Source organism: Lepus europaeus, chromosome 2, assembly GCF_033115175.1.
Source record: "Lepus europaeus isolate LE1 chromosome 2, mLepTim1.pri, whole genome shotgun sequence".
Taxonomy (NCBI): domain Eukaryota; kingdom Metazoa; phylum Chordata; class Mammalia; order Lagomorpha; family Leporidae; genus Lepus; species Lepus europaeus.
Window position 1 is genome coordinate 139,581,632 of NC_084828.1, and position 22,748 is coordinate 139,604,379.

Sequence of the window (22,748 nt, forward strand, 5' to 3'; positions counted from 1 at the left end):
ATGACTTAAAAAGAGAAACCATGCCAGGTGTTAGCAGTGCTGTAGAGGACCTAGGACTCTTCTGCATTGCCGGGGAAAGGTAAAATGATAAAAACCATTTTGAAAAGTAATTTGGCAGATTCCATGGGGTCCATCCATTCCATTCCTAAGTACTTACCTAAGAGAAACAGAGGATTAAATACAAAGCCTTATTTATGAATCTTCATAGCAGCTTTATATATAACAACAAAAAAACTAAAACAATCCAAATGCCCATCACACAGGTGAATGGATTAAATTGTTGGAATGCTGCAGTATTGAATTTTGTAATAGAATACTGCTCAGTAGTAAATAAAAACATGATATATACAGCATGGATGATTCTCAAAATAATACGTTGAAAGAAGCCAGACAAAAAAAGGAATATATATTATATGATTTTATTAACATAAAACTTTAGAAATGCAAATAAATCTATGGTGACAGCATATTTTTTGTTATTGGGCACTGAGGAATTGGATTATAAAAGGACTTGGGAAATTTTTGAGTGATTATCTTATGTATGATAGTTTTGTGTTCATTACACATCAAAGTCTAATAAGAAAGACTTTAAGACCCAGCAACTTCACTTCTGACCTAGGGAAGCATTCCTTTTTAGAAAGGACACATTTACATAATGTTCATGGAAACATTGTTTTTATTCTATTTTATTTTTTAAATATTATTCATTTGAAAGGCAGAGTTACAGAGAGAGGGAGAGATAGAAAGGTCTTCCATCTGCTGGTTTACTCCCCAAATGGCCACAGCAGCCAAAGCTGGACTGATCCGAAGCCAGGAGCCAAGAGCTTCTTCCAGGTCTCCCACACAGGTGCAGGGGCCCAAGCATTCGGATCATCTTCCACTGCTTTCCCAGGCCATTAGCAGGGAGCTGGATTGGAAGTAAAGGAGCCACAGCTTGAACCAATGCACATATGGGATGCCAGCGCTACAGACAGAGGCTTAACCTACTACGCCACAGTGCCAGCCTGGGAAACATTGTTTTTAATAGCTGAAGTTAGAAACAACCTAAACATCATGAAGAGAATGGATAAATTATGGTATATCCATGGATAGGGTACTGTACACCTAGAAAACTGAACACATATTCACATGGGTGAATCTCGCAAATGCATTGTTGAAGCAAATTGCAAATGAATGTAGTTGTAGCCTCTAGATGTAGATGTTTCAAAACTTGCCAAGCAGAATATTTGACCTAGAGGTTTAAGATGGCTGGTTGGGATGCACACATCCCTTATTGGAGTACCCGGGTTCAAGTTCCACCTCTACCCCCAATTCCAGCTTTCTGCTCATTTGCAAGTAGATAGTGATCCTCTCTGTCTCTCTCTTTCGCTACTCTCACTACCTCTCAAATAAATAATTTTTGTAAAAAGCTTGGAAAGCAGTACTACATGTTATTTGGAGATACATAATAAAAGTATAAAGCTATGTAGGAATCAAATTGACAAGTTGAAGGTTGTAGTTACCTGTTTGGGAATTGGGGTGCAGTGGTCTTCCAATGCACTGATATTCTGCTTCTTTTCTTACATGATTTCATTGCCATTCTTATATTCAGTATATTTTATGAATTTTAAAAATAAAATACTTCCTAGCACTCTAAAAATTTAGATGCTGATTTTTTTTTAATCATATGATTTTTTAGTGTCTCCTTCCTTTTTTAACAGCTAATAGAGAAGCAGATGTACTATTTGAAGTATTATTTGATGAAGAATTTCCTGGAGGCTTAACAATAAGGTTTGTGTTTCCAAATGATAATTGCACATTGGGAATTGATCCATGTGGCCAGTGGTTTTATATTACTCATTTATTTGTCCACAGTTTAAGTTCATAGATGTCATACTTGCCACAGAGATTATAACAGTGAATAAGACAAACATGCTTTCTACTCTCATAGACCTTTCATTTTAGTGGGGGAAATAAATAAGCAGCTGCTTGCATTATTAATTATTTGACTAAGATGTGACATGTGCCAGGAAGGAGAAGTATACATTTCTACAAAGAATATGACCTGTCCTGAGAATCACAGAAAGACCTCTTTGAAGAAGGGGTGATTGCGATGGGACTTGAAGAATGAATAATAGCTGGGAGAAGAGGGAGGAATAATGAAGAGTGACATATCTAAAAAACACATTTGTGGCTAAATAATTATTTAATGATTTTATTTATTTATTTGAGAGATAGAGTAACAGACAGAGACAGAGTACTTGAGAGGTCTTCCATCCACTGGTTCATTCCTCAAACAGCCAGAACAGCCAGAGCTGGGCCAATCCGAAGTCAGGAGCCAGGAGCCTCTTCCAGGTCTCCCAAATGGGTGCAGGGGCCCAAGGGCTTGGGGCCATCTTCTCCTGCTTTCCCAGGCCATGAGCAGAAAGCTGGGTCAGAAGAGGAACAGCTAGCTAGGATATGAACTGGTACCCATATGGGATGCTGGCACCAAAGGCTGAGGCTTAACCTATGCCACAGTGCCAACCCCCATGGCTAAATAATTTGAGGAATAGAAATGTCCTTTGAATTTGGTGATAGGTAAGTCTTCATCTGTTTTAATGGTGCTTAAGCCAGATTGGGGTACCTTGACTAGCAAATGGCAGATATGGCAGTGGAAGCAGGAAACTAGAAATTTAACTGAAGGAAAAGAGAAAGGTAACTGGAGGATAGGAGGTTTAAAAGGAAGATGGTTAGATTGTTTTTGTTTTAACAGTGGTGAGGCTTCAGTAGACTTTGGAGAGCTCTAGTGGAAAGTTTGGAGTTATAGGAGGAAGCATTATGGTAAGAGTGGGAGTCTCTGTGCTCTTTTAGGAAGTATAAGCTCTCAGATCCTTTTTGTTATGATGGGTGGGTTAGTTAAAAACATCTGACCCTCAGTGTCCTCATCTACAATGAAGATATAAATATTTTGCTAGATTATTTTAAGGATAATATGAAATCCTTTCCAGTTTTCATTTCTCCCTTCCAGAAATCATGGGCAGGCACAACAGTTAACACAATCGCTTGAGATATGCCCATGCCATATCGGAGTGCCTGGCTTTGAGTCCCCGATTTGAGCTCCTTGCTAATATGTGCCTTGGGAAGCAACAGATAATAACTCAAGTAATTGGGTCCCTGCCACTCATGTGGCAGACCCAGATTGACATCACAATTTCTGGCTTCCACATGCCCAGCCCCAGATGTTGTAGGCATGTGGGAGTAAGCCACCAGATCTCTTTGTCGGTCTGCCACTCAGATTAATAAATTAAAACATTATTAAAAATCAACTGGAAAACTGAACTGATTTAGTTTAGTTTCATTTTTCTCTTCCATTTTAATTAATGAGTAATTAAAATAATAAATTATTCTTATTTAAGCCTCCTTGCATAGAATCACTCTTAGTTTTATGCCAAGTGGTCACCTTCCAGATGTTTTTATTTGTTTTATTTTTATTAATTATAAATTTACAAAGCAAAAATTCTGAGGTAGTACTTCAGTGAGTTCCCGTATACTCCTTACCCCATTTCCCCTGTTAACATTTCTTTCTTTTTTTTTTTTTTTTTTTTTGTCAGGCAGAGTGGACAGTGAGAGAGAGAGAGAGACAGAGACAGAGAGAAAGCTCTTCCTTTACCGTTGGTTCACCCTCCAATGGCTGCTGCGGCTGGCACACTCCGGCCAGCGCACTGCACTGATCCGAAGCTGGGAGCCAGGTGCTTCTCCTGGCCTCCCGTGTGGGTGCAGGGCCCAAGTACTTGGGCCATCCTCCACTGCACTCCCAGGCCACAGCAGAGAGCCAGACAGGAAGAGGGGCAACCAGGACAGAATCCGGCGCCCCAACCGGGACTAGAACCTGGTGTGCCGGCGCCGCAAGGCGGAGGATTAGCCTATTGAGTCCCGGTGCTGGCCCTCATTCTTATATTTGTGTATTTCATAATATTTCATGTTAGTGTATTTGGCACAATTAATGAACAACATCTAGCTTCCCCTAATTTTTTTTAATCCAGATTTCTCATATCCCTCTCAACCTCTAATAATCAGTATTCTCTGTCAGATTTGAGCTTCCAGATTTAAGGGAGAACATGCAGTATTTTTCTTTCTGGCTTATTTTACACAGCATGATGTCCTCTAGTTCTTTCTTTTCTTTCTTTCTTTTTTTTTTTAAGATTTATTTTTTTACTTGAGAGGCAGACTTACAGAGAGAAGGAGAAATAAAGAGAGGTTTTCCATCCGTTGGTTCACTCCTCAAATGGTCACAATGGCTGAAGCTGAGCTGATCTGAAGCCAGGAACCAGGAGCTTCCTCTGGGTCTCCCACATGGGTGCAGGGGCCCAAGCACTTGGGCGACCTTCTACTACTTTCCCAGGCCACCAGCAGGGTGCTGGATCGAAGAGGAGCAGCCAGAACTTGAACCAGTGCCCATATAGGATGCCAGCGCTGCAAGCAGATGCTTAACCTACTGTGCCACAGTACCAGCCCCTATCCTCTAGTTCTAACCATTTTGCTGCAGTGAAAAAATTGTGTGTGTGTGTGTGTATTCATTCTACATTTTCTTTATCCATTCATCTGATGGCGGACACATTGATTGATTGCATATTTTGGCTGTCACGAATAGTGCTGCTATAAACATAGTGAAGCAGGATGCTTTTATTTTTGTTTGAGCTTTGAGTGTGTCTCTTACTAACAGACCTTCCTATCTGCACCCTTCAAGTGCAGCAGCCAAATCTGGATCTGATATCTGATTTTATTTTTTCTGAAAATATTAATTGCCAATAACTTTAGCCCACTAACTTTCAAAATACATTTTTGACATATTTTTTCCTCCTAAAGGCTTTGTAAAATACTACCTGCCTAGAGTATATTCATTTTTATGATGCAGAATCTTTAGTAAAGTGAAGCTCTCATCAAAATAAATATTCGCGAAAGAACAATATTGGGGTCAGTGGTGTAGTGTAGCAGATTCAGCTGATACCTGTGATGGACTCCGGTTCATACCTCGGCAGCTCTACTTCCAAATCCAGCTCCCTGATAATGGCTTGGGAAAAGATAAGTAGCAGGGGCCCAAGTACTTGAGCCGTCATGTCTACTTCCTCTGAAAATGTATTAGCAGGAAGCTGGGTTGGAAGCAGAACTTCCCAGATTCAGATTGGTACTCCAGAATGGGACGCAGGCATCCTAGGTGTCAGCTTAACCTGCTGTGCCACAGTGCCTGCCTCCACTATCTTTCAATATAAGAAAATTGTATTCTCAGAGATTAAAAAACAGTTGTTGACCACTTTTGACAAGATAGGGTTTATTTCACTATCTAACATGTTTATCAAGGCCACAAAGGAAGGGAATTACAGGGGCTGACACTGTGGCACAGTGCCATAAGCACCAGTTCAAGACCAGGATGCTCCACTTCCAATCCAGCTCTCTGCTGTGTCCTGGGAAAGCAATAGAAGATGGCCCAAGTCCTTGGGCCCTTGCACCCGTGTAGGAGACCTGGAAGAAGCTCCTGGCTCCTGGCTTTGGATTGGTGCAGCTCTGGCCGTTGTGGCCAATTTGGGAGTGAACCATTGGATGGAAGACCGACCTCTCTCTCTCTCTCTCTCTCTCTCTCTTTCTCTCCCTATCTCTGTGTAGCTCTGACTTTCAAGTAAATAAATGAATCTTTTAAAAAAAAAAAAAGGGAAGGGAATTACAAATACTTATCTCTTAAGTCTTCCCAGGTTCAGGTCCAGAACTTTAAGGTGAGAAGATAAAGGACTGAGCTTCCATGCTCTCTTGCTGTCTCTCTTTTTCTCCCTCCCTTTCAAATAAATAAAAATGAATACATAAACATTAAGGCCGGCGCCGTGGCTTAACAGGCTAATCCTCCACCTTGCGGCGCCGGCACACCGGGTTCTAGTCCCGGTTAGGGGGCCGGATTCTATCCTGGTTGCCCCTCTTCCAGGCCAGCTCTCTGCTATGGCCCGGGAAGGCAGTGGAGGATGGCCCAAGTCCTTGGGCCCTGCACCCGCATGGGAGACCGGGAGAAGCACCTGGCTCCTGGCTTCGGATCAGCACAATGCGCCGACCGCAGCGGCCATTGGAGGGTGAACCAACGGCAAAAAGGAAGACCTTTCTGTCTCTCTCTCTCTCACTATCCACTCTGCCTGTCCAAAAAAAAAAAAAAAAAAAGAATACATAAACATTAAAAAGTTGGAGGCGTTGCACATTGGGACAAAGTGGAATAGCTCACTGCTTGGGATGCCACATCCCCATATCCAGATGCCTGGCAGCAAGTCCCATCCCTGTTTTGGATCTAGTTTCCTGCTGATGCACTTGGGAGGCAGCAGCTGATTGCTCAAATACTTGAGTCCCTACCACTCATGTGAGAGACACAAATGGAGTTCCCGGTTCCTGACTTAAGCATGGCTCATCCCCAGCCGTTGTGGACGTTTAGAGAGTAAACCGGCAAGTGGAAGACACCTCTGTGTGAATGTGTATCTGCTGCTCCTTCAAGTAATTTTTTTTAAAAAGATTTGTTTATTTGTTTGAAAGTGAAAGTTACAGCGAGAGAAGGAGAGAGAGTTGGACACAACAGCTAGGGTTGAGCCAGGCCTAAGCAAGGAGCCAGGAGCTTCTTTTAGGTCTCCCACATGGGTGCAGGGACCCAAGGTCTTGAGCCATCATCTGCTGCTTTTCCCAGGCCATAGCAAAGAGCTGGATCGGATATGGAGCAGATGGGACTTGAACCAGCACCCATATGGGATGTTTGCACTGCAGACAGTGGCCTAACCTACTAAGCTACAGCACCAGCCCCAATAAATCTTCCTAAAATGTGAATAGACATTGAAAAGGCAGGGGAGCTGATGGGGGGGCACTGTTGCACAGACCCACCTCTTAGGCATCCCACATCCCATATCAGAGTGTCATTTCAAGGCCTGACTACTCAGTGCTTCTGGTCCAGCTTCTTGCTAATGCTGTGGGAGGCAGCAGATGATGGCTTATGTGCTTGGGCTCCTGCAATTGATAAGGATGGAGTTTCTTGCTCCTGGCTTCAGCCTGGTATAGCCCTAGCTGTTGTGGACATTTTGGGAGTGAACCAGTAGATGGAAGATCTCTGTTTCTCCCTCTCTGTCACTCCACCTTTCAAATAAAGTCAAATAAGTCTTAAACGACAAAAAAAGGACAACTCAGTGATAAGTAGACAAATGAGATCAAACCTAACGTTTATCATATCGCTTAGATAAATCTGCCCTGAGAATTGCTCTTCGCTTGGTTAACTCCTGGACTTTTATAACCCAGGTTCTGCAAACCCCAGTTTTTTTCAAGAAGTTTGACAATTCATAAATGTCATAAATGTCGGTTATACTCAGCTATTAAGATGCAGCCTTTTTAAGAATAAGCCAGCACACACATGCACAGATACACAGACACACATACCACCACCACCACCACCACCACCATGCCCAGTGCAGCGTGGTGATGTTTTTCCCCAGTTACTAAGCATTAAATGATGCATTTGCAATCTTTTAAGAAATAGATCATCTTATAGATTAAGATCTTTCTATAATTCAGATTACACTCATGAATGTAAAAGTAGTGTTTATTACATTTTTTCTTTTTAAGATTTATTTATTTACTTGAAAGTCAGAGTTACACAGAGAAAGAAAAAGAGGCAGAGAGAGAGGTCTTCCATCCACTAGTTCATTCCCCAGATGGCTTCAATGGCAGGAGCTGCACCGATCCAAAACCAGGAGCCAGGAGCTTCTTCCAGGTCTCCCACGCTGGTGCAAGGGCCCAAGGACTTGGACTGTCTTCTGCTGCTTTCCCAGGCCATAGCAGAGAGCTGGATCAGAAGTAGAGCAGCCAGGTCTCGAACCAGCGCCCATTTGGGATGCCAGCACTGCAGGCGGCGGCTTTACCCACTGTGCCACAATGCTGACCCCTTACTTTTTCTTCTTTAAAGGTTTCTTTTTATTTATTCAAAATCCACTGATTCACTCGACAGGTGGCTGCAACAGGGGAGTTGGGCCAGGCCAAAGCCAAGAACTGGGAACTCCATCCAGGTCTACAATATGGATGGCAGGGACTCAAGTACTTGAGCCATTTTCCACTGCTTTCCCAGGTGCATCAGCAGGGAGCTGGATGGGAAGCAGAGCAGCCAGAACTTGAACCAGTGCACTGACATGGGATGCAGCATCGCAAGTGTTGGCTGAACTGGCTGCACCACAATATTAGATCCAGTGTTGATGAATTCTGGTTATGGATGCCCACTCAAAATTGATTCTTCTCCTAATACACTTAGTATTATTTTCCTGTCATCCTGATAGAACTTTTTATTCTTAGGTGCTCACCTGGAAGAGGTTATCGATTGCCAACAAGTGCCTTGGTGAACCTTTCTCATGGAAGTCGCCCTGAAAGTGGAAATCAGAAATTGACAGCCATTGTGAAACCACAGCCAGCTGTGAATCCCTGCAGCTCAAACTCGTTAATTGCCTCTGGACATATGGGCGGCCTCAACCATTCCCCGCAGTCACTTTTTGTTCCTACTCAAGTAAGACTCGCAGTCTGTGATTTCTTTCCACCCACTTTACAAATCACAAGTCAGTGCAGACGTTGTAGTTGAAAACCTAATTTGACTTGGTTTTCTTTTTAAAAAGCTTTAGTTCAAACTCGTTCTAAGAAAGTAGGCTAATGAAGAATACTTGATAAACATTCATAGCATTCTACCTCTGTCACAAAATCACACTTATGTAAAGAAATATTAAGTAATGATCTTGAAAATATCCTTGTTTTCTCTATATATATTTACTTTTCAAGTTCACAGTTAAGTTTATTCTTATATAGTCCAAATATCCTATACTATCTGCTGTAAATGACATAAATTTGAAAGATAAAAGGGAGAGGAATATATCACATTTGTCAAAAGCCGTTTTCAAGTTTCTATCATGCAGTTCATGGGTGATGTCCCTTATTTCATCTTCGTGGGACAGAATTTGAGTTTTCTTGAGTGATATACCTTATTTAATTTAGAGTCCAAAATTTTATGCTCATCCATATTTTTTATCAATTAAAATATTTTTATAAGCTAAAAGACATAAAAGTAAATAATAAAGGAAACACTAGCAAAAATTCTCTCAACTCTCATAGGTAACCAGTGTTAAATTTTAGGCATGTTTTCTACAGTCTTAAACTATATGAAATCAATTCCTCATGAGAAATAGCTGATTTAAAAATTTTTTATAATACTTTTGTATAAGATGAAGATTTTTAAAAATCTTTAGATGTCTTTTTGGATAAGATAATGTATTAGTACACTGAAAGAAAAAAATCTGTTGATGGTGAGATTAATTCAGTGTAATTTTTATGGTGTTTATTATATTTTTGTTACTTTTTTAAAGATTTATTTATTTATTTGAAAGGCAGTGTTTGGGGGGTTGCAGATCAAGGGGTCTTCCATCCTCTGGTTCACTCCCCAAATGGCTGCGATGGCCAGGGCTGGGCCAGGCTGAAGCCAGGAGGCAGGAGCTTCTCCCGGATCTCCCACATGAATGGCAGGGGCCCAAATACTTGGACCATCTTCCACTACTTTTCCCAGGCCATTAACAGAGAGCTGGATGGAAAGTGGAGCAGATGCCTTAACCCATTGCACTATAGCGCAGGCCCCACTTTGATTACTTTTTAAAAAAACATTCAAAACCTATTGCATATGAAGAAGACCAGTTTTACTGCAGTAGAATAATTTTGTTATTATAATACTGAGCTCTAGAAAAAAAAGAATCAAGTTATTCCAGATAATAAAAGTAAGGGGCCAGCTTATGGTCAGAGGGTTTAGCCACCTCCTGCAGCACCACATCCCATTTGGGTGCCAGTTGCAGTCCTGGCTGCTCCACTTCTGATCTAGCTCCCTGCTAATGCACCTGGGAAAGCAGTGGAAAATGGCCCAAGTCCTTGGGCCCCTGCACCCACATGGGAGACTCAGATGGAGTTCCAGGCTCCTGGCTTCAGCCTGGCCTAGCCCTGGCCATTTAGGCCATTTGAAGGGTGAACCAATGGATGGAAGTTTCTGTCTCTGTCTCTGTGTCTCTTTCTCTCTTTTTCTCCCTCTCTCTCTCTAACTTTGCCTTCCAAATAAATAAATCTTAAAAAAAAAAAAAAAAAAACCAAATAGCTTTATAAATAAATTGTTTTATTTTTGTCGAATCCTTATTTTTTCATGTTTTATTTCCCTAAGAAATTATTTGTACTTTGCCAGGTACCTGTTAAAGATGATGATGAATTTTGCAATATTTGGCAGTCCTTACAGGCATCTGGAAAGCTTCAGCACTTTCAGCCAACTACACAAGATAAGGTTAGTATTCTTTGTTTGATGGACAATTAATATAAATACAGGGTATTTTTATATTTTACTTTTAAGCACATAGTATATCATTTTTCTCTGAGTTCTCAGAAAATGAGAGTTTTGGTCATGAATTTTCATAATTCTTTATAGACATAATAAGTTTTTGGACCAATGAATGAGAGTATAGATAATTTTAAATCAATTTTGAATTTTTTAGTTGTTTACAAAATCCTAATAACTATATTTTAAATTCAACAAAGGCCTTGCTGGAAATTACTAACTAATTTTTTTCTACTTGAATGGATAACTTACTCTGGCAGTTGGTTGTCTTAAAAGTGAATGAATAAATTCACATTCCTTGATGGAGATTAAGAAGACGTAAGAAATGTTCTTAAAAGAGTAGAGACTCACAAAGAAAGGAAATGGAAAAGAAATTAATTCCTACTACATTTTTGTGCTAGTTAGTGACATCTTTCTCAGCTTAGGTCAAAAAGGAATGTTTTATGCAATTATAAACCAGTAGTCTGTACCATCAGAGTTTCATTTATTCTAATGCCCTATGGTGGTGGCATTGTCAGAGCTGAGGAGAAAATTTGCAAAAAGAATGATGGTAAAATAAACATAAAAGTTGCGGATGACAAGATACACAGATCTCCTCTGCCATTAAGCTATCACGAGTTTCCTTAGACCATACATAAGTCCTTTCTACCTGAACATAAACCACATCCAAATTTTTAAACTGCCTTTTTCTCTCTAGTTTATTTGATACTGTTAGCCACCCATCTCTCAGGAATGCTTTATTATCATTCTTTCATTCATTCAACACATACTTATTGACTGCCTACCATGTGCCAGGCATTGTTATATGCAGTGAGAATGTCAGTAAACAAAAGAAAAATCCTCACCCTTAAACAGTACTTTAGGGAGGAGAGGTCAATAGTATAAACAAGCAAATTACATGGTGTATTAGAAGACACTGTAGGAGATTGAAAAAAATTTCAGGAGACAAAGATAGGGAATGTTTGGGAGATGAAGAGGAAAGATATTGCAGTCTTAAACAGAATACCAATTTAGACAAAAATAATAATGAAATCAAGAGTGATGTAAGTAAATACCTGAGGAGAAAGTATTCCAGGCACATTCAAAGTCCCTACTGGGAGGGCCAGAATGTTCTTATGTCAGAGGCAATAGGGTCAGTTGGAGGAAGTGTAATGACAGGAGACATATCTATATCATGTAAGACCTTCCAGGCCATTGGCTTTACTCAATGAGATGGGGAATCCATGGAAGATTTTGATAGGCAGAGGGATTTGATCTGACTGACATTTTAGTAGAATCACTCTGCCTGCTATCTGAAGAACAGACTGTACAGGAGCCTGGGTGAAAACAGATTAGTCAGTAGAATTCTTTAATCACAAAGGTGAGAGTCAATGAGAACTTTCTTTAAAGATTGATTGATTGATTGATTTTAAAGACAAAGCAAAGAGAGGGAGAGCTCTGTTGTTTCACTCCCCAGTTGCCACAACAGCCAGGTCTGAGCCACGTCTAGCCTTCACTAGAAACTCCATCTGAGTCTTCCACATGGGTGACCAAGGCCCAAGTACTCAGACCATCGTCTACCGCCTTCCCAGGTATGTTAGCAGAAAGCTGGATTAGAAGCAGAGAAGTGAGAATGTTCCAATATGGAATGCTGCCACCGCAAGCAGCAGCTTAACCCAGTGCACCTGAATGTCAGCCCTGAGTTAATATGAATTTGAGCTAGAGTAACAGGAGCCTTTGAGTAGTTCAATTCTAGACGTATTTTGAAGGGATTTCTAGCTGATGATGAAATGAAAATAAAGATAAAATGAGAAGGAAGGAATAAAGGATATAACATTTAGGGTCTGAATAAAAGGGATGGAATGACTGTTAACTGAGGTGGGAAATATTTCAGGTCAGTCAGGTTTGTGGGAGAAGATCAAGAATTCAATTTTGAACATGGTAAATTTGAGATGTATTTTAAACAATCAAGTGTAGGTACAGTGTTGGACATTGACTCCGAAGGTATAGAGGATGTCCAAACTGAAGAAAGATTTTAGAATCATCATGTATGTATGTAAATATGTATGTTTGTACATTTATCTATATCTATCTATCTGTCCACCCAAGAAGTAGATATAGATAGAGAAAAGGTCCAATAGACTACCATTATAGCATTCCATGTTTAATTTTTTTAATTTTTAATTTTCATTTTATTTTAGAGACATTGCCCAAAGGCCTTAAACTCAGATACTCCAATATGGGATGTGGGAGTCCTAAGCATCAGTTAAATCATTGCTTGGGATGTCCACAGCCCATTTTAGAGTACCTGGTTTAAGTCCAACGTCCTCCACTTTCATTTCAACTCTCTTAACACATACTCTGGGAAACAGCAGATGATGGCTCAAGTACTTGGATCCCTGCAGTCCACATAGGGGACCTGGATTGAGTTCCAGGCTCGTGGCTTTTGCCTGGCCCAGCCCTGCTGTTGTGGGCATTTAGGCAGTGAAACTTGACCCTTAAACAACCACCCCAGTTTCTGCATTTATTAGCTTAGAAATAGGTTTAATTCTTTCTAGTCAAAGTAACATTTTTGTAAAATGAGTATTCTCTGTGTGTCTTGCTAACTAACTAGTGCATAAGGAAATATCTAGAATGATAATCATTGTATTAAAGATGGTTACTTCTGGTAGTGAACCTTGGGTAGCTTTTAGAATTCTCCATACTTTTCTATATTAAGCTTTTTTCTAATGAACCATATCATTCTTATAAAAAATATCAACTTTCAGGGTGCAGTTCTACCTCAGGAAATTCATCAAGTAACTCAACAACATAAATCTGGCTTAAGTGACAACAGCGTTAAATACCAGCAAAGAAAACATGACCCTCACAGAAAATGTAAGTTTTAACTTTAGAAAGGTATACTCTTGCTTTCTGCTTCCTTTTTTGTTACTCTTGCTGTTTCCTTCATTATTGTTTAATAAACAGCTTTATTGAGATGTGATTCACACTCTGTAAAATAAACTCTTCCTTTTTAAAGTATATAATTAGTGTTTTTTTCCAGTATTTTCACAAAATTGTACACCCAACACCATATTTAAATTTTAAACATTTTTATCATCCCCAAAAGGATACATTATACTTATCAGCAGTCATTCTTCCAAAACCTAACAAGTACTAATTTACTTTGTACTTCTATGGATTTGCCTATTCAGGACATTTTCATGTAAATGGGATCAGAAAATTTGTGACCTTTGTGACTAACTCCTTTCATTTGGCATGTTTCTAAATTTCAACGATATTGCAGCATATATCAATAAGTACTTCATTCCTTTTTTGTGGCTAGATAATATTCCTCAGTATTAGTATTACATTTTGTTTATCCATTCACCCATGAATGAACATTGGGGTTGTTTCTACTTTAGGGCTATAATGAATAATGCTGCTGTGAATATAGCTATCACAACTTTTGTATGAACAAGTTTGCAGTTCTTTTGGATATATAAGTAGGAGTGGAATTGCGAATCAGGTGATGACTCTGTGTTTAATTTTTTGTGGAACTATTTAACTGTTTTTCAAAGTAGCTTTGTTGGGGCTGGTACCTGTAGTGCTGGCATCCCATATAGGCACTGGTTCAAGTCCCGGCTGCTCCACTTCAATCCAGCTCTCTGCTATGGCCTGGCAAAGCAATAGAGGATGGCCCAGGTCCTTGGGTCCCTGCGCCCACGTGGGAGACCCGGGGGAGGCTCATGGCTTCTGGCTTCAGATTGTTACTGTGCCAGCCAACCATTGCGGCCATCTGGAGAGTGAACCAGCAGATGGGGGACCTCTCTTTCTGTCTCTGCCTTTCTATAACTCTGCCTTTTAACTACATGGACAAATTAAAAAAAAAAAAAAAGTAGCTATGCCATTTTGTATTTGTACCAGCATATATGAAGGTCCAGTTTCTCCACATACTCCACAATACTTATTGTCCATTTTTCCTGATAGATTTGAAGTAGAATCTCCTTGTGATTTTCATGTGCAATTTTTTTTTTCTTTTAAGATTTATTTATTTATTTGAAAGGCAGAGTTACAGAGAGGCAGAGGCAAAGAGTGAGAAAGAGAGAGAGGTCTTCTATCCACTGGTTTACTCCCTAAATGGCTACAACAGCCAGAGCTGAGCCACTCTGAAGCCAGCAGCCAGGAGCTTCTTCCAGATCTCCCATGTGGGTCCAGGGGTCCAGGGACTTGAGCCATCTTCTACTGCTTTCCCAGGCCATCAGCACAGAGCTGGATCAAAAGTGGAGCAACCAGCATCCATGTGGGATGCTGGTACTGCAGGCGGTGGCTTTACCCGCTACACCACAGTGCTGGCCCCTTGAAATTTATTAATAACTAATAATGTTAAACATCTTTTCACCTGCTTATTGTCTATATATCCTTTTTGGAGAATGCCTAATAAAATCCTGGGTTGATTTTTTTTTTAGTTGTATTAGTAATATTTTTATTCTTGATTTGTGAGAATTATGTCCTAAATACTATACAATTATCAGATATCTGATTTGCAAATATTCTCGCCTATTGTGTGGGTTGTCTTTTAATGTTCTTTATAGTATCTCCTTGAAACGCATTTTTAATTTCTATTGTCAAATTTATTTTTTCCCTTCAGTTACTTGAATTGGTGAATTCAAGTTCACAAACAATCTGTAAAGAATTTTATAGTTTCAGCTCTTACTCTTAGGTTTCTTTCCATTTTGTGGATGCATGTTCGTTATCACGTGCATTACAGGTATTCATTTATGTTGTCCTAGCACTGTTGTTTAAAAAGAAAAACAGCTGCTCTTCTTTTCCCATTGAAATCTCTTGGTACCCCATTGAGTAGTCTTGGCACCTTGTCAAAAATCAGTTGATTGTAGATGTATGGATTTCTTTCTTTTTTTTTTTTCCTTTTTTTTTTCCTAGTTGCTTTTTTCTCTGTTTTTTAAGAGATTCTATACAGATTCTATGTAGTTCATAGATAAAATTCTTTTTTTTTTTTAAGATTTTATTTATTTATTTGAGAGGCAGAGTTATAAATAGAGGGAGAGACAGAGAGATTCACTCCCCAAAATGGCCATAATGGCCGAGCTGAGCTGATCCGAAGCCAGGAGCCAGGAGCTTCTTCCAGGTCTACCACGCGAGGACAGGGATCCAAGCACTTGGACCATCTTTGCTGCTTTCCCAGGCCATAGCAGAGAGCTGGATTGGAAAAGGAACAGCCAGGACACGAACCGGCACTGCAGTCCCCATAGATACAATTCTAAGAATATAAAGATATCCCTTCCTCCTTCCTATATGGATATATTTCTGACCTCTCAATTCCATTTCATGATTTATTTGCCTGTCCTTATGCAAACAGCATGCTATCTTGATTACCATATCTCTTTTGTGTAAGTTTTGAAATCAGAAGTTTTGAGTCCTCTTTGTTTTTTTCCCGAGACTGTTTTATCCATTCTGGGTCCTTGTATATCCATGTTATTTGTAGGATCATCTTAACCTATTTCTGCAAAAAAGGCAGCTGGAATTTTTATAGGAATTGCATTGATTCCAAAGATTGCTTGGGTAATTGTTGTCATCTTAACAATATTAAGTTGATGAACACAAGATGTGTTTTCATTTACTTACATCTTTAATTTCTTTCAGCAGTATCTTTCTTATAAATTTCAGTGTACAAATATTGCATTTTTTGTTAAATTTATTCCTAAGTATTTTACTCCTTTTTTAAAAAAAAAAATTATTTATTTAAATGTCAAAGTTACACAAAGAGAGAAGGAGAGTCAAAGAGAGAAGGAGAGTCAGAGAGAGAAAAGTCTTCCATCCACTTGTTCACTCCCCGATTGGCTGCAGTGCCTGGAGCTGCATCGACCCAAAGCCAGGAGCCAAGAACTTCTTCTAGATCTCCCATGTTGGGGCAGGGACCCAAGGACTTGGGCCATCTTCTACTGCTTTCACAGACCAGAGCAGAGAGCTGGATCAGAAGTGGAGCAGCTGGGACTTGAACCGATGCCCATATAGGATGCCAGCACTGCAGGCGGCGGCTTTATCCGCTATGCCACAGCACTGGCCCCAGTATTTTATTCTTTTTAATGGTGTTGTCAGTGTAACTGAGTACTTTATTTGTTAATTGTTCATTGCTATTTATAGAAATTAAACTGACTTTTGTATTTTGATCTTGTCATGACACTGAACTTGTTCATTAGCCGTTTTTTTGGGTGGTGTAGCTTCTGCAAATTAGTTTTACTTTTTCCTATACAACCAGGATGCCATTCATTTTTCTTAACTAATTGCCGTAGCTAGAAACACTAGTACAAGTTGTTGAATAGAAATGGTAAGAATGTAAATCCTTGTCTTGATCATGGAGGTAACCTTTCAATCTTCCACCATTAAATGTATACTCCCTTTGGCCTTTTCATGGATGCTTTTGATGAGGTGAGGAAGTTCACTTCTATTCCTAGGTTGGTTTGTTTTTTTAATCTTGGAGGGATGTTACATTTTGTCAGATGTTATCTCAGTGAGGTGAGTTGTGGATTTTACCCTGTATTCAGTGTATGTGTTCCAATGACTGTTTTTCATATATTGAAACCATTTGCATTCCTGAGATAAACCTCACTAAGTCTTCGTGTGTAAACCTTTACAGTTTGGTTTGGTAGTATTTTGGTGAGGATTTTTGCATGCATGTTTATAAGTGATGTTTTTCTGTAATGTTCTTGTGATGGCTTTGATTTTGTAGTCATGACACTTACTCATAGAGTGAGTTCAAAAATAATTCCTTCATTCTTCTATTTTATTGGAAGAGTAAATTCACCATTGAAACCATATGGACCTGGACTTCTCTTTAACAAAACTTTTTTTTTTTTTTAATTTTTATTTTTTTTGACAGGCAGAGTGGATAGTGAGAGAGAGAGAGACAGAGAGAAAGGTCTTCCTTTTTGCCGTTGGTTCACCCTCCAATGGCCGCTGTGGCCGGCGCATCGTGCTGATCCGAAGCCAGGAGCCAAGTGCTTCTCCTGGTCTCCCATGCGGGTGCAGGGCCCAAGGACTTGGGCCATCCTCCACTGCCTTCTCGGGCCATAGCAGAGAGCTGGCCTGGAAGAGGGGCAACCGGGATAGAATCCGGCGCCCCAACCGGGACTAGAACCCGGTGTGCCGGCGCCGCAAGGCAGAGAATTAGCCTGTTAAGCCACAGCGCCGGCCTAACAAAACTTTTTTATATGTACTTTTTCAGTCTCTATACTTGTTAACAGTTCTAATCAAGTTGTCTGTCTCCAAATCAGTCAGTTTGAATAGTTTGTATCTGTGTAGAATTTTGCCCATCTCATCTAGGTTATCTAAAATACCAAAAATATTTTTTATAATTATTTTTATTTCTGTAAGGTTGATAGTAATATCCTCACTTTTCATTTTGGTTATTTGCATCTTTTATCTCAGTCTACATAAAAGTTTTTATCAATTTTGCTGGTCTTTATAAAACACTTAACTTCTTCTCCTTCCTGCCTTTTGTCTCTTTTTCTTTCCTGATTTTTTGGAAACCATAATGAAAACATTTTCCATTATTTTATCCGGTTTATATATGATTATTTTTAGTCACAGAAAAAATGTTGATGTTCTAATAAAATTTTAAGTTGAAAAAACGAAATCAACTTCTGGTTTCACTGATTTTTTCAATTATTTTTCTGGTTTCTATATCATTTATTGCCACTCTAGTTCTCACTCTTTCTTTCCCCTTGCTTGGGAGTTAATGTATTTTTCTTTTGCTAGCTTTTAACTTGAGAACTTTCTTTTTTTAACATATACAGTATAATCTTAATGTAATTAAATTGCTGTGTTTAATACAAAGTATAAATTTCCTTTAAAGCCAACCTTTAGCTGCATCCCAGAAATATTGGGGTGTGGTGTTTTCCTTGTTATTCATGTCAAGGTATCTTCTAATTTTCTAGTGATTTCTTCTTCAACCCATGAGTTATTTAAGAGTGTTTTTTAATTCTCATTTTTTCAAGAATTTCCCAGATTTCTTCTGATACTTTTTCTAATTTCAATCCTTTGTGGTCAAAGAACATACTTTGCATGGCCTTTTTAAAATTATTGAAGCTTGTTTTATGACCTAGTAAATGATCTATCCTAGAGAATGTTCTGTGTGTACTTAAGAAGAGTCTATGTTCTACTGTTTGTTGGGTCAAGTATTCTGTAGATTTCTGTTCATTCTAGTCAGTGTATAGTGTTGTTTATATCCTTATTGATTTTCTGTTTAGTATTTTTACTATTGAAAGTGGAGTTTTGAAGTCTTCTGTTATTATTAAATTGTTTATTTCTCCTTTTTTAAAAAAATTTATTTATTTATTTGAAAGGCATAGTTACAGAGAGGCAGAAGCTGAGAGGAGGGGGAGGAGAGGGAGAGAGGTCTTCCATCCTCTGATTCACTCCCCAGGTGGCTGCAATGGCCAGAGTTAAGTTGATCCAAAGACAGGAAGCAAGAGCTTTTTCCAAGTGTCCCATGTGGGTGCAGGAGCCCAAGCACTTGGGCCATCTTCTGCTGCTTTCCCAGGCCATAGCAGAGAGCTGGATCAGAAGCACCCAGGACACAAACCATTGCCCATATGGGATGCCGGCACCACAGGTGGAGGCTTAGCCCACCACACCATAGCAACAGCCACACATATGATTTTAATTAGCATATGTTGTTATAGTGACTCTTATTATAAAAGATCCTTTTGGGACCGCCATTGTGGTATAGCAGGTAAAGCTGCTGCCTGAGACACCAACATCCCATGTGGGTGCCGGTTCGTGTCCTGGCTCCTCCACTTCAATCCAGCTCCCAGCTAATGGCCTGGGAAAAGCAGTGGAGCGTGGCCCAAGTGTTTGGACCCCTGCTACCCACGTGGGAGAACAGAGGAAGCTTCTGGCTTCTGGCTTTGGCCTGGCCTACCTCCAGCCATTGCAGCCATCTGGGGAGGGAACTAGCAGATGGAAGATCTCTCACTCTCTCTCCATAACTCTGACTTTTCAATAAATAAATCTTTAAAATAAGTAAGTAATGGCTGGCACCACGGCTCAATAGGCTAATCCTCCACCTTGCACACCGGGTTCTAGTCCCGGTCGGGGCGCCGGATTCTGTCCCAGTTGCCCCTCTTCCAGTCCAGCTCTCTGCTGTGGCCTGGGAGTGCAGTGGAGGATGGCCCAAGTGCTTGGGCCCTGCACCCCATGGGAGACCAGGAGAAGCACTTGGCTCCTGGCTTCGGATCAGCGCAGTGTGCTGGCTGCAGAGCGCCGGCCACAGCGGCCATTGGGGGGTGAACCAATGGAAAAGGGAGACCTTTCTCTCTGTCCTGTCCACTCTGCCTGTCAAAAAATGAATGAATGAATGAATGAATGAATAAATAAATAAATAATCTATCTTCTTTGTCCCTAGTAATGATTGTTGTTTCAGGTTTATTTTATCTAACACTAGTGTAGGCACTTCAGTTTTCATTTGGGAAATGTCTAAAGGATATATCTTTTCTATCATCAAAGCATAATATTACAACAAATTAGAGACCTTAATTCACTTTGCTTTTTTATTTTACAATCAGGTAACACTTGCTTTCATAGAATTGAGTAGGTGTTTCCATGGGCTGAGTGGAAGTGATTGGTTTTATAGACAAATAAAGGGTTGAAGGAAGCAGAAACAAAGAACAAAAAAATGAATTGTTCATCTCAAAGTTACCTTCCCAAAAATGCAGGGACAGGGAAGCAGAACAATAAAAAACAAATACCAGATTGGTAACCTCAGGTTACTCTTCTGTAAGGTTTAAAACAGAGGGAACATCATTATCATCTTAATAGAAACTGGCCTGTTTTGGAAAATTTGAGTGTTGTCTCTCCTTATTGTTCAGAAGGTCAGTTAATAACTCAGTTTCAGTTTTAGTATGAATGACTCCCTTTTCCTTTTCAGTTTGGTCTGTTGGAGCCTATGGCAGGCGCTTAGTCCAAAACAGTGCCCTTGTGGTTTTTATTTAGCGTTCACTAAATGCCTGGAACCAGCAGGTCTACTTTTTTGGTAGGTCATGCCTTCAGTACTCTACCAGGTGTTGACATCTCTGCTTTAGCCTTCATGTTCTGCTTGTGCAGACCGTCGAGGCCAGTCCGAAGTGGGAGTTCAGGGTCTTCTCACGTCTGCTGAACATTCTCACAGCTGGGGCATAGCCTGGCTTTTAGATTCCCGGTAGTACATAAGGGCTTTTCCAAGATCCTGTGGGTAGCTTGTTCTCTAACTTTTCATTTAAATTTCTTGTTAGTTTATTTTTTGTTTTTCCACCACTTCAGGCAGTAGCAAAGTTAACTAATTGCTTATGATTGTTTTCAAATATGGCCTCTAGGGAAAAGGGTTTTTCATTCTGGTATAACTCCAGATCTGATCAGTTTTGCTAGGAGGTCATCAGTTTGATAACTGCTAGACCATTTTTTGTAACAGTTATTTATGTTATTTTTTTAAAGTTAAATCCAGAGTAACATCCCTTTAAATATGAAAGGTAGCTTGGAAAATTATATATTTAATTTTAATGCATTGTGATATTTTCCCCAGATTTTTATTTACATATATAAACTGAAATAAATATTTGAATTATTATGTGGAGTTACAGTTAATTTTCATGTGTCTGGGTTGATATATATCAGCCTACTTTTTTTCTTGTTTTTGTAAGATTACTTTCTTTGGGGCTGGCACTATGGAACAGCGAGTTAATGCCCTGGCCAGAAGCGCCGGCATCCCATATGGGCACCAGTTCTAGTCCTGGCTGCACCACTTCTGGTCCAGCTCTCTGCTATGGCCTGGGATAGCAGTGGAGGATGGCCCGAGTCCTTGGGCCCCTGCACCCACGTGGGAGACCCAGAAGAAGCTCCTGGCTTTGGATCAGCACAGCTCTGGCCATTGCGGCCAGTTGGGGAGTAAACCATTGGATGGAAGACCTCTCTCTCTCTCTCTCTGCCTCTCCTCTCTCTGTGTAACTCTGACTTTCAAATAAATAATAAATAAATCTTAAAAAAAAAAAATTACTTTCTTCACTTCACCCCCTTTCCTCCCCGTGGCTCCCTCTGTGTTCTCTCTCTGAGCCTCTTTTCCCCCACTTTATCCTTCCTAGCTCCCAACTTTCTCATCCCTCCCTCTTTCCCTCTCCCCCGCTTCTTCCCTTACTCTGTTTACTTTTTACTTCCTTCCTTCATTCCTTCCTTTCTTTCCTCTTCTCTTTTTATCCCTCTCAAGCCTCTCATCTCTTTCATCTCCATATCCTGTAATTTCCTAATTCTTACAATCTCAGATTCTTCCTTTTCTTTTTCCTACCACCACCCCCCTCCAATTTCCATTTAATAGGAGTATTAAAACAGCTTCCTAATTGGTATCTTACTCTCCTATCTAGCCAAGAGGCTGTTGCTATATTTTGATCTTTCTAAGCACAGTCCTGATAAGGTTTTAACTGCTAAAAATGTATTTGTAATTGGTTGCCCATTGCCTACCAAATTAATTCCATGGTCCTCAATATCCTGCAAATTATGGCTCTAACCTCTTCTTTAGTTCTGTTAAATTCCTTAATCTTCAGTGAAACTGTTCTACCTAGAGTTCCATAAATACATGCCTTGCTTTCTGTTCCCATGTCTTTCCTCCCACTCTTCCCCCACTTAAATCCTTAATCTCTTATTCTGTCTGCCCTTTGAATACCTGTGATATTTCAATACACAATTCAAATATCCCCATTCCTTTCTCTTATTATTATCTATAAATATCTCTTCCTTTCTTCACCTAAATTGTATATTAATATCAGAGACTGTGTCTTAAAATTCTCTGAATTTTTTTAAAGATTTGTTTGTTTATTTGAAAGGCAGAGTTACAGAGAGGCAGAGGCAGAGAGAGGTAGAGAGATCTTCCATCCACTGGTTCACTCCCCAGATGGCCACAACAGCCAGAACTGGGCCAATCCAAAGCCAGGAGCTTCTTCCGGGTCTCCCGCACAGGTTCCAGAGCGCAAGCACTTGGGCGGGCCATCCTCTGCTGCCTTCTCAAGCGCATTAGCAGGGAGTTGGATCAGAAGTGGGGCAGCCAGGACTCAAACCAATGCTGGCACTGCGGGCAGCAGCTATACCAGCTACACCACAGGGCCAGCCCCAAATTCTCTGAACTTTTAACATTACCTTGCTGTGATAAATTTAATTGTTGTACAGTAAGCTCTTTGATTTACCAAAATTTCTCTTTTCTTGTCTCTAGTTAAAGAAGAGTGTAAGAGTCCTAAAGTTGAGTGTCGGTCACAAAAAATGTCCAATAAGCAGGTAAGATTTCTTATAATTTGTTTTCTAGTAGCCAACTTTTTATGCAATGGATGGCTTTGTGACCCTGCCTGAATTTTACAAACTTTTCTACCAAATCTGTAAGGGA

General features: G+C 40.0%; 1 protein-coding gene across 8 annotated transcripts in view; it reads left to right on the plus strand.

The window, feature by feature from the left end:
* Positions 1–22,748, plus strand: part of XRN1 (5'-3' exoribonuclease 1) — a 117,887-nt gene that overhangs the window by 77,241 nt on the left and 17,898 nt on the right. For all 8 annotated transcript variants that reach the window (XM_062213754.1, XM_062213781.1, XM_062213763.1 and 5 more), the window contains exons 30-34: positions 1,701–1,770; positions 8,314–8,521; positions 10,223–10,318; positions 13,117–13,225; positions 22,581–22,642. In XM_062213754.1, coding sequence (XP_062069738.1) covers positions 1,701–1,770; positions 8,314–8,521; positions 10,223–10,318; positions 13,117–13,225; positions 22,581–22,642 — 545 coding nt within the window. The remainder of the gene's footprint in view (positions 1–1,700; positions 1,771–8,313; positions 8,522–10,222; positions 10,319–13,116; positions 13,226–22,580; positions 22,643–22,748) is intronic.